The 14141-nt window shown below is 42.6% G+C and overlaps 1 protein-coding gene across 1 annotated transcript in view; it reads right to left on the reverse strand.

The window, feature by feature from the left end:
• Positions 1-14141, reverse strand: part of akap12b (A kinase (PRKA) anchor protein 12b) — a 51787-nt gene that overhangs the window by 15024 nt on the left and 22622 nt on the right. Inside the window, exon 2 of the mRNA XM_010882149.3 lies at positions 9380-9485. Within this exon, the coding sequence (XP_010880451.2) occupies positions 9380-9485 (106 nt within the window). The remainder of the gene's footprint in view (positions 1-9379; positions 9486-14141) is intronic.

Below are 14141 nucleotides of genomic sequence, written 5' to 3' on the forward strand. Positions count from 1 at the left end.
CGTTCCATGCTCCCCTTTTTTACACCCCCCCCCCAAAAAAAAAAACTCCTATCCAACTCATTGTGTGTGTTCAGGCCCCATGCAGCCTGGAAGTCCTGCTTGGGTGGGGTGGTCGGCGGGGGTGGGGGGTGTTAATGGGGGGGGGTCTCATCTTATTAAAGACAGATCTCTTTGGGAGGGGGACTTTCAACACAACCTCTCAGTCGCTTCTCTCCAATTCCTTGCTTCCTCGCCCTGCACCACAGTTCCCCAAGAATTGGGAAAAGCTAGTGGAAATAGGTCAGAGGTGCCGCTCTCTACACTCACTAGAGAGTGGACATGTCATTGCTCTGTATCTCATAGAGAACGTCACCAGCCGTGAAGGAATACTGAGAGGCAATGAAGGAGCTCTTTGGAGTTCCTTGCATAGAAAGGTTATCGTATTAACAGTTGGCGGGAAATTGAACATAATTCACAACTTGGTGAAACCCGCATAGCCTTTAATCTTGATTTCTAGACTTCAAAACAATTACTGCGATGGCATTAGATTTTTGGGCAGGGGAGGGGGCTCAAAGAGTTGCCTGTCTATGAATGTTAATGGAGGCACATTCTTAAATAAGGCAAGTAGGCAACGGAGAGCAGACATTTAATTCAGCCTTTGTCTGTGAGGAGACTTCAAGGAATGCTGTTAATACCTCAGGTAAACACTGGCATAACAGACCCTCACACCTCCACATTGTCCTGGCACAAAGAGTGAGACCAAAAGAAGAGGCAGTCGATTTAAATGCCATGTCTGTTCAATTACAGATTCTAATCTTTATTTGTAAAGATTAAGAAATTAAACCTATGATTAAGACTTAAACCTAAATCACAAACATCAGAAGTATGCTGCAGGGCAAAAGGTTTTGGAAAAAGACTGTTAAAAATCAGCCTTTCCCATCATTCAACACTTCCTGTTGGTCATGTCTTTAAATATGTTCACTGAAATGAATAAAAGCCTTTATGGATCTCATCCTACAGGAACAATCGGGGGAATGGGGGGGGGGGGGTTTACTGACCCTCACCCTACAACAATTCTCACAATTTGGAAGGGGTACAGAGTTTGCCTCACTCAATGAAAATAGCCATAAGGCTAGAGAGAAATGTCTTCCAACTCCATTAAAGTCAAAAGTCTGCTTTGTTTAACCACAGCATACTATGGTAATGATTCTGTCAAAAAAAACTATAATCTGCAATTCTCCCTCTCGGACTCTAGTCAACTAATCTTCATGCTGTTGAATGAATGATTGAATCAGGTGCTTCAGTTTAGGGGGGGGTTGAAAATGTAATTCACTAAATTAATGTGAATAAGGTTTTGGATAGCCTGACTCAAACAAATCAATAACCACTGCTATTTGAATCAGTGGTGCCAGCATTCATTCACCAAGAATGTGGCTGTAATCACACGAATATGAGTCTCCGTTGTCACGGTGACTAAACAGGAAGGGTGTTTTCCTCTCAGCACACAACTGTACAGAATCATGACAGTGAGATACGGTACTGCTTTTATGCTGAGTGGACAGCGTGTGAGGAAACCAGGAATGTTAGTGAGTCAGAGAGTGAGGAATGTTACTATGTGTGATGATGAAAAGAATACCTCGGATGGGACAGGCCATCCTGGACCTCTTCCTGTACCTCTTCCTGTACCTCTTCCTGTACCTCTTCCTGTATGGACCGGAACTTCCTTCTCTCTGAGTCATCGTCACCTCTGCATTCCTCGACTTCATACTAACACTCTCAGGCATAGACTATTGGCTAGAGCTTAACTTTGTATAGCGCAGTCTAGATGACCGGGTTGGTGGAAGTATGGAGCGAACTAAGACTACGCGTTCCACGACAACGTCGCGTAGCGAAGTTGGTAGACAGGCTTGCGTTGCAGGTTCGATTCCCGCGGTCATGGGAAACTGTATTCACTTATTTCAGCAAGTCGAAATGTATGTGAGCGCCTGATAAACTACTTAAATGTAAATGTATGTGCGTTCTATTTACTGGGGGAAAGCCTCAAAGAATCAGAATAAATCATTACATTAGGCCTGTGGCATTTTCATAGCATTGCTGTAACAAACAACATGAAATAGTAGTTACTTAAGTACAGCTAAAAAGAATGGTATGTAACTGTGGGGCCATATATCATCAAAAACTAGATATTTTGGCTCCACCAAGGCTGATAGCAGTGACACCCGATGCATCTCCAGCATAAAAACCCTGGAATGTGAGGTGGTGTCTCAAACAAGAAGGGGGGGGGGGTCTGGGCGGAGATGGGCTTTGTAAAGCCTGTAATGGAGTTGAATGACATCATCCCAGGGACCGGATGCCCCCCACTTTCTACTCCGCAAAATCCTGAAACAAAACCGGGAGGACGGTGTTGAAATAATCAGAGGAAAAGAAAACGATGGGACTGAGCGACGTGTACGCTTCGTGGGGCACGTCTCCCCCTTTCCCTCCTCCATGCTTTTCCTTCCTTTCTTTATCCACCTTTCACACATTCGCTTTGATCTAGCCGCCTTCTGATTACTGGTCAGACATTCACTTCAAGGCTACTTGCTGCCCTATACTGTCTTTCTCTATCCACCCCACTCAAATTGTCTTTCTCCCCCTCTCTACATTCCCTGATTTCTCTCCCGCCCTTTTCTCCACTCTGGCCCCCCTCTGTGTGTGTGTGGGCCGGTGGGACGGAAAAGAATGCCGGACAGGAAACAGAGTTAATCCTTGGTATCACAGCTTCCTGTTCCTCTGCCTGTTTTCCTCAAGTTACATTACTAACTTCCGCAGTACACGTTCTGTCCCATAACCCTGACGCCACCTTGCTGCTGCCAACAATCGAGAGTGACTCGTTGTGTACTCTGTTACAGGAAACAGGGCTACGTGTGTTGCATAGCTGTCCCACGGGTTAGACTCTGTCACGGAATAACGTCCCGAATTGGGGCATATCACAACCATCTGCACGCTTTGTTTAGCAGTCGACAACAGTTCAATTTAATGCAACAATCAAAAATGTTGATAAGATTTGGTACCATAAAGTCCAATGAATTCAAGCAAGGGTGGGTGTTAGGACATAATCAGAAAAATCTTTATTTGCTGAGTACATTAAAATAAATCTAATGTACTTGGTAGAATGCTGCTGCTAATGGTTGAGGACATATAAGGACACAATACACAACAGAGTTGACAGACAAATATATACATTCCATTCAACTTTTAGTGGGCAGTTTTAGCAGCATTCGTGGATATGTAGGCCTGAGTGTGCTGTTATTAAATCTGCATCAGCATAGCTTCATTGTAATGAATCCTTTCCAATTGACCTTCTTGTTACAGAATTAGTGATAAATTGTCCCAGAAAACACTGTCCTCCAAAACACAAAGTTTACAAGACCCAGACATCTTTAGATCAAGCTTGAGAAAACAGTGCGAAATGAAATGGGTGAGTTAAATGGAAATGTTTTATTTAGATTGTACTATATTTCACCAAGGTAAATGTAATGTTTCTGCCAATGGACTTTAAAAGACGTTTGTCTGGGATCTTGCTAAATTAGTTTGCAACGCTGTTTGGGAATCCAGGGAATGGTTTGATGTATTGAAAAGAAATTCATGTGTTTAGGTCATGTTTCTGTGTGTTTTGAAAGGTGGTTTGAGTATCGGCTCTGTGAAAACACAGATGTGGCCCACCCAGACCAATAGAAAGTGGTTGCAATGTAAAGGGGGAGGGGATTGACGTAAAGGCAGCAGGGTGTGGTGGGGTGATCCTTCACCCAGCATCAAATCTCTTTCACCCACCCTGAAAGTGTTTCAACCGTCTGAGAGGGAAGCAAACCATGCTCTCCTCTCTGGCCAATCCCTTGAAAGATGCATCACTTGGCCCTTTTTTAATCAAAGTCCCTGGGTCTCTCCACTCTTGGAGAGAAAGATGGGAATGTTCTGACCCAGGAGCGTGGGTGGATCGCCAGACCGATGAATGGCTGGGGGGGGGGGGGCTGATAATAAATGGTGTGGTTATATGCATGAATAAATGACTGCAGATCTCCTGAGCATTTTAGAACACCATAACATTCCTCTCCTCGCTTGTCCTTAACTTGCTCTCCATGGAATCCTGATGTGGGCCTTTATAACTGCAGGGTGGCTTAGGGACAATATACTGTATAAAACACCCTGTGTAGATAAAGGGTATATGTCAATTAAAGATACAGTCAGATTTTTGGCCGCTGGTTCCAAAAGGGGCCCTGTTGAGCCAAATAAACAACATTTCACACATCCAGGCCAAAATTCCCAAATTGCATCTTCCAAGTCCGCCCCTACAATGAATCTCTGATGATTCAGGAGCTTAAAAGTATTTGGAATCAGCATCAACTGTAGTTTTGTATGGAATCACTGTCTTTGCTCAGGGTGGTATGTTATTTGACCATAGACAGCTGTGGATGGATTTGTACATAAAACACTAAACAAATCAACCCTGAATATCTTTGAAAAATGTACAAACAAATTCTGGTGTAGACAAGACCACTTCACTAGAAAATATGAGTCTTCACAAAAACGAGTTGCATAATTTTGAAAGTATTGTAAGCGGAAAAAAACACGCAGTGCAACAACAGGAAAAAGCTGGAGGCTGGCTTGCATTAATGCAAGTGTGTAAAGTTAATGTGGACGCAGCAGGGTTGTACTGCCAGAGAAATGACATAAGGTATTGCTTATGTGTAGGCTATGGAGAAAGGCCTGCACTTAAACAATGCCAATGCCTTAATGCTAATTTCTGTCACAACTTAAACAAGCACAACAAACACACCAACGCACAATGGAATACAATATGCACATACAGTACATATGCATACTCTGCTTCCCAGAACACTTTGAATACTCTTTAGCACAATGCCAGCTATCTGGGAGGAGACATAGTGAATTAGTTAGCCTTGATGTCATCCTCCAACTCACACTCACACACACACAATCACACATCAGAAACTCCCTTTCCCATGTATTACTGGGACTAATTACACAATGTCACATTCATAATATGGTGTTTATCTGTTTTTATCTTGTTTTTGCTCGCTCTCCTCTTCACTAAGTCTCTATCTCTCTTTCTCCTTTTTCGTTTTCTCTGTCACCTGTACTCTCTTCACCTATTCCTATTTTTTATTCAAGATTCAAAGCAGTCAACCAGCATTGCTCCCACAGCGATCTGCAGTGATACTCCATCCCATCTGGTTTGCGCTTAGTAGGAGTATAATATATTGAGAAAAAGACCCAAAACACACCTCCAGGCTGTTTAAGGGCTATTTGACCAAGAAGGAGAGTGATGGTGCTGCATCAGATGACCTGGCCTCCACAACCACGCAACCTCAACCCAACTGAGGTGGTTTGGGATGAGTTAGACCACAGGGTGAAGGAAAAGCACCTCCTTCAAGACTGTTGGAAAACCATTACAGTTGATTACCTCATAAAGCTGATTGAGAGAATGCCCAGAGTGTGCAAAGCTGACACAAAGGCACAAGGTGGCTACTTTGAACAAGCTGAAATATAATAATATTTACATTTGTTTGTTTTAAACACTTTTTTGGTTTCAACATGATTCCATGTGTTATTTCAATGTTTTGATGTCTTCACCTTTATTGCACAATGTGGAAAATAGTAAAACTAAATAAATACCTTTGAATTAGTACTTTGGACAGCTAGTGTAAATGTATATTTGGCATTTTTATGCTTTATATGACCGTGACGTGTGTATCATTAGAGGAGATCCTTTTGACGGAAAGAGCAGTGGGCCAGATTGTAGCCCACAGGAGACAGTGGCTAGACAGCTGGACAAACTGAGACCAGAGTAAAACATTTCTTTACATTGCCAAAAGCAAGTGGAATGTAAGAAATATCAAGTAAAAATAATAAATGACAGAATAAAAGATTTATTTTTAAACTCAAGGTAAACATTACTTACATATTTCTCCAGAAGAGCTACTTTGTCCCGGTCCTTGCCATGCTATGTGTAATAATTATCCCTAAATATCTGGTGTAGCTGGTCCAAAATGTCCTTCCACTTTAACCTAACAGTGTTGAGTCCCCATGTCACTAGATCAAATGGGATTTAAAGGAGTAGTAAGTGTGAATATGAACTGTAAAATAACATACTTTTCATGCTCACAGTATTTTAAAAGGCTGCGAATAGGACATACATTTTACATTTAGGTTTTCAACAATTTTATCTGAATGTAGTGCAACACATTCCAGCACATAAAACATGAACAAACAAAAAACACTCTCTGCTTTAGAATCAATAAGTTCTAGTTCTTGATTGATGATTAGAGTGATCAGCATTAGTACTCAAACGCACACGCATAAATCTCTCCTTTCATTTTATCTGGTATTGCCAGGCAGAGTAGACCTTTAATTTACATGATACAATACAGTTTAGCAATCTACTACAGACACATCTTTCCAGAACAAGACTGGGAAACATGATTTCCCTAGCTGATACCGGCTACCAAAATGTTCGATTTTCATCATAAAAAGTGCCAAACAACACATGAATCCGTACCTTGAAAACACAATGTTGGGAAACAGTCACCTACATTGGCCTGAAGGGCTCCATCCATCTGTCCTTCCGACACAGCTCTGAGGTCAGTCCCTAAGGGAAGGAAGAATCTGCCCTCCAACACATTTCCCCCTCAACTTCCTCTCCCTCTGTCAATGTTCTGAGATGGCAAGCAATCACAGGGGCCACTGAAACCATACGGACTGGGACCTAACTGTCTTCGTCATCGTCAATGTTGGAACTGTTTCATCTAGGACTTCGGCGAGGACTAGATAGGTGCTACCAAAAACACCACTTCTTGTCTTTGTTAGGTGCTGGTCAGTTAAATTCAAATATTTGACATAATTGTTCCAGGTAAATTAACTGAGAACACATTCTCATTTTAACTTGGAGATATTAGGATTAACTTCCTTACACAGGTACACATTTTTCAACACCATGCCAGCTCAGGGATTTCATCCAGCAACCTTTCAAATTTTGGCCTGATGATATCATTACTAGGCTACCCTGCCATTCGAAAAATATGAGGTGGCCTGGTACAGTATGTATGTTTTATGGTTTATGGTAGACTGGTCAGGATCTGCGATGCTGGTCTATACAGGGCTGCCCTTATTCCACTTTAAATTCTGGTCAGATATACAGGACAGTGTGCAGGGTTTGTATTGGCAAATTTTCTGATGCTGGTTTGGTCTCTTTGATGTTTCCATGCTCTTATCAGAGGAATGTTTCATCCACCCTCAGCGTTGTGTCCCTGACAACCTGACAGCCCCGGTTTTCAGGGAAATAGAAATAGAGAGCCTGTGACACGATTTACGTCTTTTGGACATTGAGAGGACACTCCATCTCAACCTCTTCCACATAGGCACTGGACTGGTTGATTGGTGTAGAAGACAACATCCCCCAACATTAGATATTTTTCTCATCAAGACCACTGTATGGGGTATCTAGTTTCAGGCACTTCTTTAAAAGCCTGCAACTGAAGTTCAGTTTCCCTCCAAACGTATGCTCTTTAATCTGCTCTGGGAGGAGATAAAGCAGAGTTGGAAGGCCTCTCTATCTCCCTCTACACTCCCTCCCTGCTTCTCTTCCTCCCATTCTCCTTACCTCTCTGATAAAGTAGCACGCTCTCCGTAAAACTGGCCAGAACAAGCAACATTTATAACAAGAAATCTATCTACTTAATCATTAAAAGAAGGCCAATTTATCCCTGTAAGTCTGAAATCCTGGAGGGCCAAAGGACTGACCCTTTCAGCCAAAGACTTGAGAGAAGGTGACTAGAGCAGTCCTGTGGTCTGAGTCATGTCTCTAAGGAGCAGTCCTGTGGTCTGTGCCGCTATGGAAGCATCTGATTCCTTTATGTTTCCGACACTTATTTATTCAGGTTTTTCCTTTAATTTGTCATCCATCTATATATTTAAGCAGCATGGGTTTGAACCCAACCCACTGTTCATTCAGCAAAAACTCTGCTCTACCTTTCCCCACTATCAAATAAATGTATATAACACAAACGCCACACAAAATGTATTTAAAAAGATCTATAAAATACTGAAGAACATTATTGAAATTAAATTGGGGTAAGAAACATCTAATACATCTTTAATTGGTTATGATGAGAAACCTCACCTCTGTTGACAAATTGAGAAAATGCAGGATTTTCCATTGTGAGGTTTTCACCTATATGTATTTTATTAGGCTACCATTGGACAATTTTACCATTAAATAAGCCTTAAATAATCTCATCAAATCATTCCCTACATGCATACGATATCTCTCTGTCTGATCTGAGGGGTATAGGGTTACTCTATAAACGCACAGAATTGCTTCATTAAATAGGTTATTAAATAGGTTTTTTGACTGTGTGGTATGTGACATATCTCTGTTTAAAGTAGTATAGAGTTACTTCCTCCTCTGGCAGAATGGCGTTATTGAACAGCGCGGGCCGCTTTGTACCGAGCCAGGTCACGGCCTGCTAAATATTTAGGGAGGGAAGACCTCCAGCGCCCCTGCAGCCCGCCCAGATAGAAAGAGACCCCGTTAGGAACCTTAAAGTAAATAAACACATTGAGGGAAAAGGGTCGCCTTGGGAAACGTCTGACCGGTGCAGGACAATGAAAGCGCTTTGGCTTGTTTCCATGACAACACAGGGAACACGTATATGTTACTGTTGGAAAACCTTGACGCCATCCAAGTGACACAGGTAAAGTTTACTGATCATCAAAAAATGCATTCCGCACTTTTCTGTATGTATTCCTGCAATATCTTCCAGAAACTCCCCTTACAAGGGAGGAATTTGACCTGGCTTTCGTTTTAAGATCCCTGCAGACAAATTACTGTAAGACCACTTTAGGTTAAAGGCCAGGTGTCTGTACACAGTCTTACAACAGATTAACTAGAACAACTCCTCTGAGACTCTGTAAGGCCCATTTGTGTTGGGTATGTTGGGTATGTGAGTTTGTGAGGGAGCTGTCAAAGGAGCTCCAATAGGAGACCGTGTAGGTGTCCATTCTGTGTCGACAGAAAGATTAGCCAGGGATCGAGAGGCACTCAGAGTAACATAGCTGCAGGGACAGAACACACACAGACATCCAGGGGCTGAACGTGGGTGGCATTGTGTTTCTGTGTCCACTACGCACGCACGCACACGCACGCACACACACGCATGCACACGCGCACGCACACGCACGCACGCACACACACAACACTTTCAGAGTCACACGCGCAGCTGCTTGCGCCAGGAATGCTCGAATGCAATGAAAGGGCAAACTCACGCAGCCACCAGAACGCATCGACAACCAACTAAACAAAAACCCGTCCCCTGGGGAAGATTGTGAATATCTGTCATACCTTCTTCTGCCAGGGTGTTGTCCTCGGAGTGGTCATTAGGCCCTGTCTGCTCATCCCTCTTCCCATTCAACCTGGAGATGGAGATCTGTCCATTCTTCTGCTGGAGCTGACGAGGAGAGAAATTAAAATGTTAATTTCCCAAACTATAAAATCTACTCAAAGCAGCTGCAAAACCAAGATTTTTTTTCATGAAGGTTTCAGAATCATAAGCACATGTGTCATTGTAATAATATTTCTCTGTCCAAACAGATGTCATATCATCGAAATTGCAACAAAACTTTTACGCACCTCCCCTCATCTGTTTCGTGTTAGCCCCCACCTAATATGCTACACGAGCAAAAAGTCACACTCCTTTTCCACCCGCATCGCTGGATTTTTGGAAGAGACTAGCTTTACTGAGTGACAGCAGGACGGAACAGGCCTTCACAAAGCTTTGTCTGCTTGGGGCTGGTACTGGAGATATGGCTTGCGTTGCAGAGTGAACACACTGTACATAAAATCAAAGGAGTCATGCTGAGAGGAGTGGGTGAACTTTATCTTTAACCAGACACTGCAAGCGATACTTCTAGAAACGTTCACTGTTAAACACTTACGGTCTTTTCCTTTTATTTTTTTTGCAAACTTAACCTGAGATTCTTGTCCAGGTATTGAATGGCAGAACTCAGTGTTGTGGGAGATCTCACTCTGCCCTCAGCCTTTACAACCAAACTCATATAGTGGAGTTGAGAAATGGGGTTGAAGCTCGTCAAGACAGTAAAACAGTCTCCCTATTGAAGGCCTGTGGCAAACTAATGGATACCTGATTCACTGTCCCATTCCCAGCGGCTGAGACTACTCCTGCCCTGAAAGGCGATCCGCCTCGGCCAGGGCAGCCTCTGGAGATAGAAAGGCTGAGAGAGAACGGGCCCCTGACCATCACAATCAGTGCTTTCTTACAAGCTGATGTATAGTAAGTCACAGACACAATAAAGAGGAAACAGAGAGAAAGAATGAAAGGAAGCAAAAGCAGGAGAAGGTGATAAACAGAGTAGTGTGGATCAAGAGAAAGAGAAATTTGGAGAGAATATGAGACAGTTAAACAGGGACAGCCAGACCGTATATCTGGTGGGTCAGTTTATATGGAGGCTATAAACATGAGGAAACGTTGTTGACGTCTGCTGGCTGTGAGAAGAAAACATTTTACTTGTGTCCATGCTTACGCACACAAACCCAGACCCAAACATAGTGAATGTTAGCAGTGTTTCTCATAGCAAGACGTCCCGTAGCGTAATTCACGGCACTCTGATTATAGCTTTTAGTATAGACCGGCAAGTGCTCGTTTGACATCTACTGGCCTGCCCCCAGTGGCTCACCTCATGACTGGCATTCCCAGCATTCTGTGCCCTCTTTCTTAGATCAGGGCCGACCTGGACCACATCCCTCACCCTCTGACCCTCCTCACCCTCTGACACTCCCAAACCACTCACCTCGCCAGTCCTTGACGTCATCTCGCCATGTCCCTTCTCGCTCACCCTCCCTACTCTAATATCCTTGTTACTTCACCCCTCTTGAGCAACGTCGGCTTGTATAAAAGCCACACACTGAAATGCCATAACTCAGTTTTCACTTTGCTGAGTTTAGATCGTGTCACCTCAGGTTTACACCCCGGTAAAACAGTTTCATGGGACGACCACTTAAGAGTTCCCAAAGACTCAGATGAACTTTAAAAGTTAAATCTCAATCAGAAAAATAAGTATTAATTTGATTTTGTTCATAGGATTTTCCAAGGATGCAATTGCTGCGGTATGCATTTTTTCTATAAAATAATTATTCTATGATGACATTTTCTCTTAGAAAAATGTTCACTCAATTGTGTAGAATAATGTGTCTAATGTTTCACTAATGAATCCTACCTGTAATCCTGCCTCTAATAATACAAATTGTTTCCTCTTCCTCTTTAATTACCGAACAAGACCGTAATAGAATACGCCAGTCCAGGGTGGTTTAGGGTGGGTGGAATAATACTGCAACTGTCTAAAGGAAGTATACGGAGATAAGTCAATGCAAGCTCACTGCCGAGAATGTTTAAAAGGTGAATATCTCAGGTACTCTGAAGACTTCTGTGAAAATAAGTATTTCAAAATTGAAACATTGACTGCAGATGATTTCTGGTGCTTTACATTTATGCTAGCAGTGCAGTAAAAATCTCACATATGGCCCATTTAAAGGTTAGATTCAATATTTTTTGAGTGCACGATTAGCCTGATAAACACCAATGATATTTTTATACAGCATTTCTTTTCATTTTCACCTGGGGTGTCAACAATTCTAGAGGGTACAATCACACATTTAGTTTGGAGGTCTGCAGATGCCTTGCCTATATCCGTCAGAGAATTTGATTATATAGAAGGTTATATATGAGGTCAAAGTTCAGGGTTCTGGAGACTTGACCCACTCTTACAAGACGTTTCTCAGAAAAAAGAGAACTACTCACTCACACAGAATCTACTCTTACGTTCAGACTTGCTCACACACACAGACACTGGAATGGTCTCTGTTTTGCTTCGGTGACATGACAGGCATTCCTGTGGTTCTTCTAGTGTAACTCACATCCTTTCCATGCCAGAAACTGTCAGACAGCCTCAGTAAACCAGATCTGTCTGATAAGAAGTTTACACACAGAACACATTTCCTCGTCAATTATGCATACGTTGTCACTGGATTGGTTCCACAAGCAATCCATTTGTGTGTACTGACGTACATTACATGGGCCAGATCCAACTCTGCGTTTCCTAATCCTGGATAGGGTATTAGAATAAACTGGATGCCTGTACTATAAAGTGTCCCAGCTCTGTACCTTCTGTGTGAGATCAGTGTGTGTGTGTGTGTGTGCGCGCACATGATTGCTAGGTGTGAGGTTAGCAAGCACCAAGGTGTGACTTGAGGCCAGTTTGTGTGTGTGTGTGGTAAAGTGGGGGTTGTGTGATCAACAGGCTTGTTTAATTTGGGTCCAAGAGGTTGTGTACCAGTTTGCTTTACTTTACTACAGTGTTTGCTATGTGCACACTAAAGCACAAGGCGAAAATACTCGCAAACTCTCCTACCCCAGTGCTTCCTCTCCCATCTGAGAAAAGTGTTATCATTTTACTGGAAAAAGGTGATACAACGCTTAAAAAAAGGCTGTAGCATGTACAAAATGGTCGACTAAGAACACAATAGGATGAAATGGTGCACTTAAAGACGGACACCTTTTGGTCGTTAGCTAGAATGAAAAAAGATATGAATTATTTTCAAAAATGCACCCAGGGATCTGCTATTATTCATCTCCCTCTCATTGTTTGCTAACTAGGCTTTAAACAGTTAACCTTCCTCTGAAGAAGATGAACTTCTGACCCCCAACTTAAACAATAACATGACTCCATGGGCGTCTCCCCACAGCATTAGTCACTATAATAAAGACATTAAAAGGTTATACAGAGGCAGAAACCACGAATAGATGACTATAAGAAAAGTTCTCTCCTTTATATGGTTACGATGAAACAACCTTACAAGGCGGCACTATATACCTCCCTTCAATACCGGACCCCCTCTCCTAACATCAAAAATATATTACCAAGTAACAGGGGCTTTGACACCAGGTAATCATACTGTATTACAATTGTCATTATTCACTGGTATTATTTCTTGTTGTAATTTCTGTCATGACATATAGGGACGGTGGTTCCCAACTAGGGATACTTAGTTTATCCACAGGGGGTTCTTGAGGAGACTCATAACGGGGTACATCAGTATGAGCAAAATGCAGTTTGTGGAACAGTAACTGAAAAAGGTTGCAAACCACTGGAATACACCACAGAGGCAGACTACACAAAATCATCACAGTCCTCATACGGGTATAGAAATAGGGTGTTCTAGTGTTTCAATAAGAAGACATTTTCAGACTTTTTCAGAATTATTTTTCACTCTGAGGTTGTGGGTTACTGTGCATAAATTAACCCATAAAAAAGGTCAGATTGTGTGTGTTTTATATTCAGGCTGTAATGAAGAAAGGGTGTACATTTTGAAAGGGGGTGGTGACTTGTGTAAACTTGCAGATATCGATGGCTGTAGACATGACCTTCTGAGGTAGTGTGTATCACATTTTCAAATGAGCCCCCTCAGAGTTTTGCAAGGATGAAGACAATTGTGTCGGAACTGTATCAAGTTTCTGTGCATTGCACATTCATACTGCTTGATTCTAGCCCCAAGCGCCTTTTTCTGCATGACCCTTTACAGCTAAACAGGCAGGTCATGATTGAGTATAAAGTCATTCTTGCTGCAGTCGATTTACGATTAAAACTGTAGGCACAGGAACTGGCACATGCATGCATTCACACTGCGCTGAGATCTTTAAACTCCTTGTGGGGTCATAGTTCATACAGAACAATTAACCCTGTGCCATTTGACCTCATGGTGAGGAAAAATGAGAGGAGAAAGGAGAAAAGAGGAGAATGAGGGGAAGAGAAGTAGCAAAAGTCCACCTCAATCCGTCCCCAAGAGAATCTGAGTCTTGTGTGTTAATCCGGCTGTCTCCTGAACATTTTAGTGCCCCTCCCACCCTCACCCCTGTAAATTTGTCATTTGTCAGTGGACATGTCTGTCTAAACCCCCAGATCCACTGATGACCCTTAACCTTCAGAACTTGTTAATCTTTTAACCCCCGACCCCTAAAATCATAATATACCTGGGGTCAAAGACTGTTAGCGGGGCCCTATGAGCACTCCGCCCTGTCTCTGCCCTTTTT

Source organism: Esox lucius, chromosome 18 (genome assembly GCF_011004845.1).
Source record: "Esox lucius isolate fEsoLuc1 chromosome 18, fEsoLuc1.pri, whole genome shotgun sequence".
Lineage (NCBI taxonomy): Eukaryota > Metazoa > Chordata > Actinopteri > Esociformes > Esocidae > Esox > Esox lucius.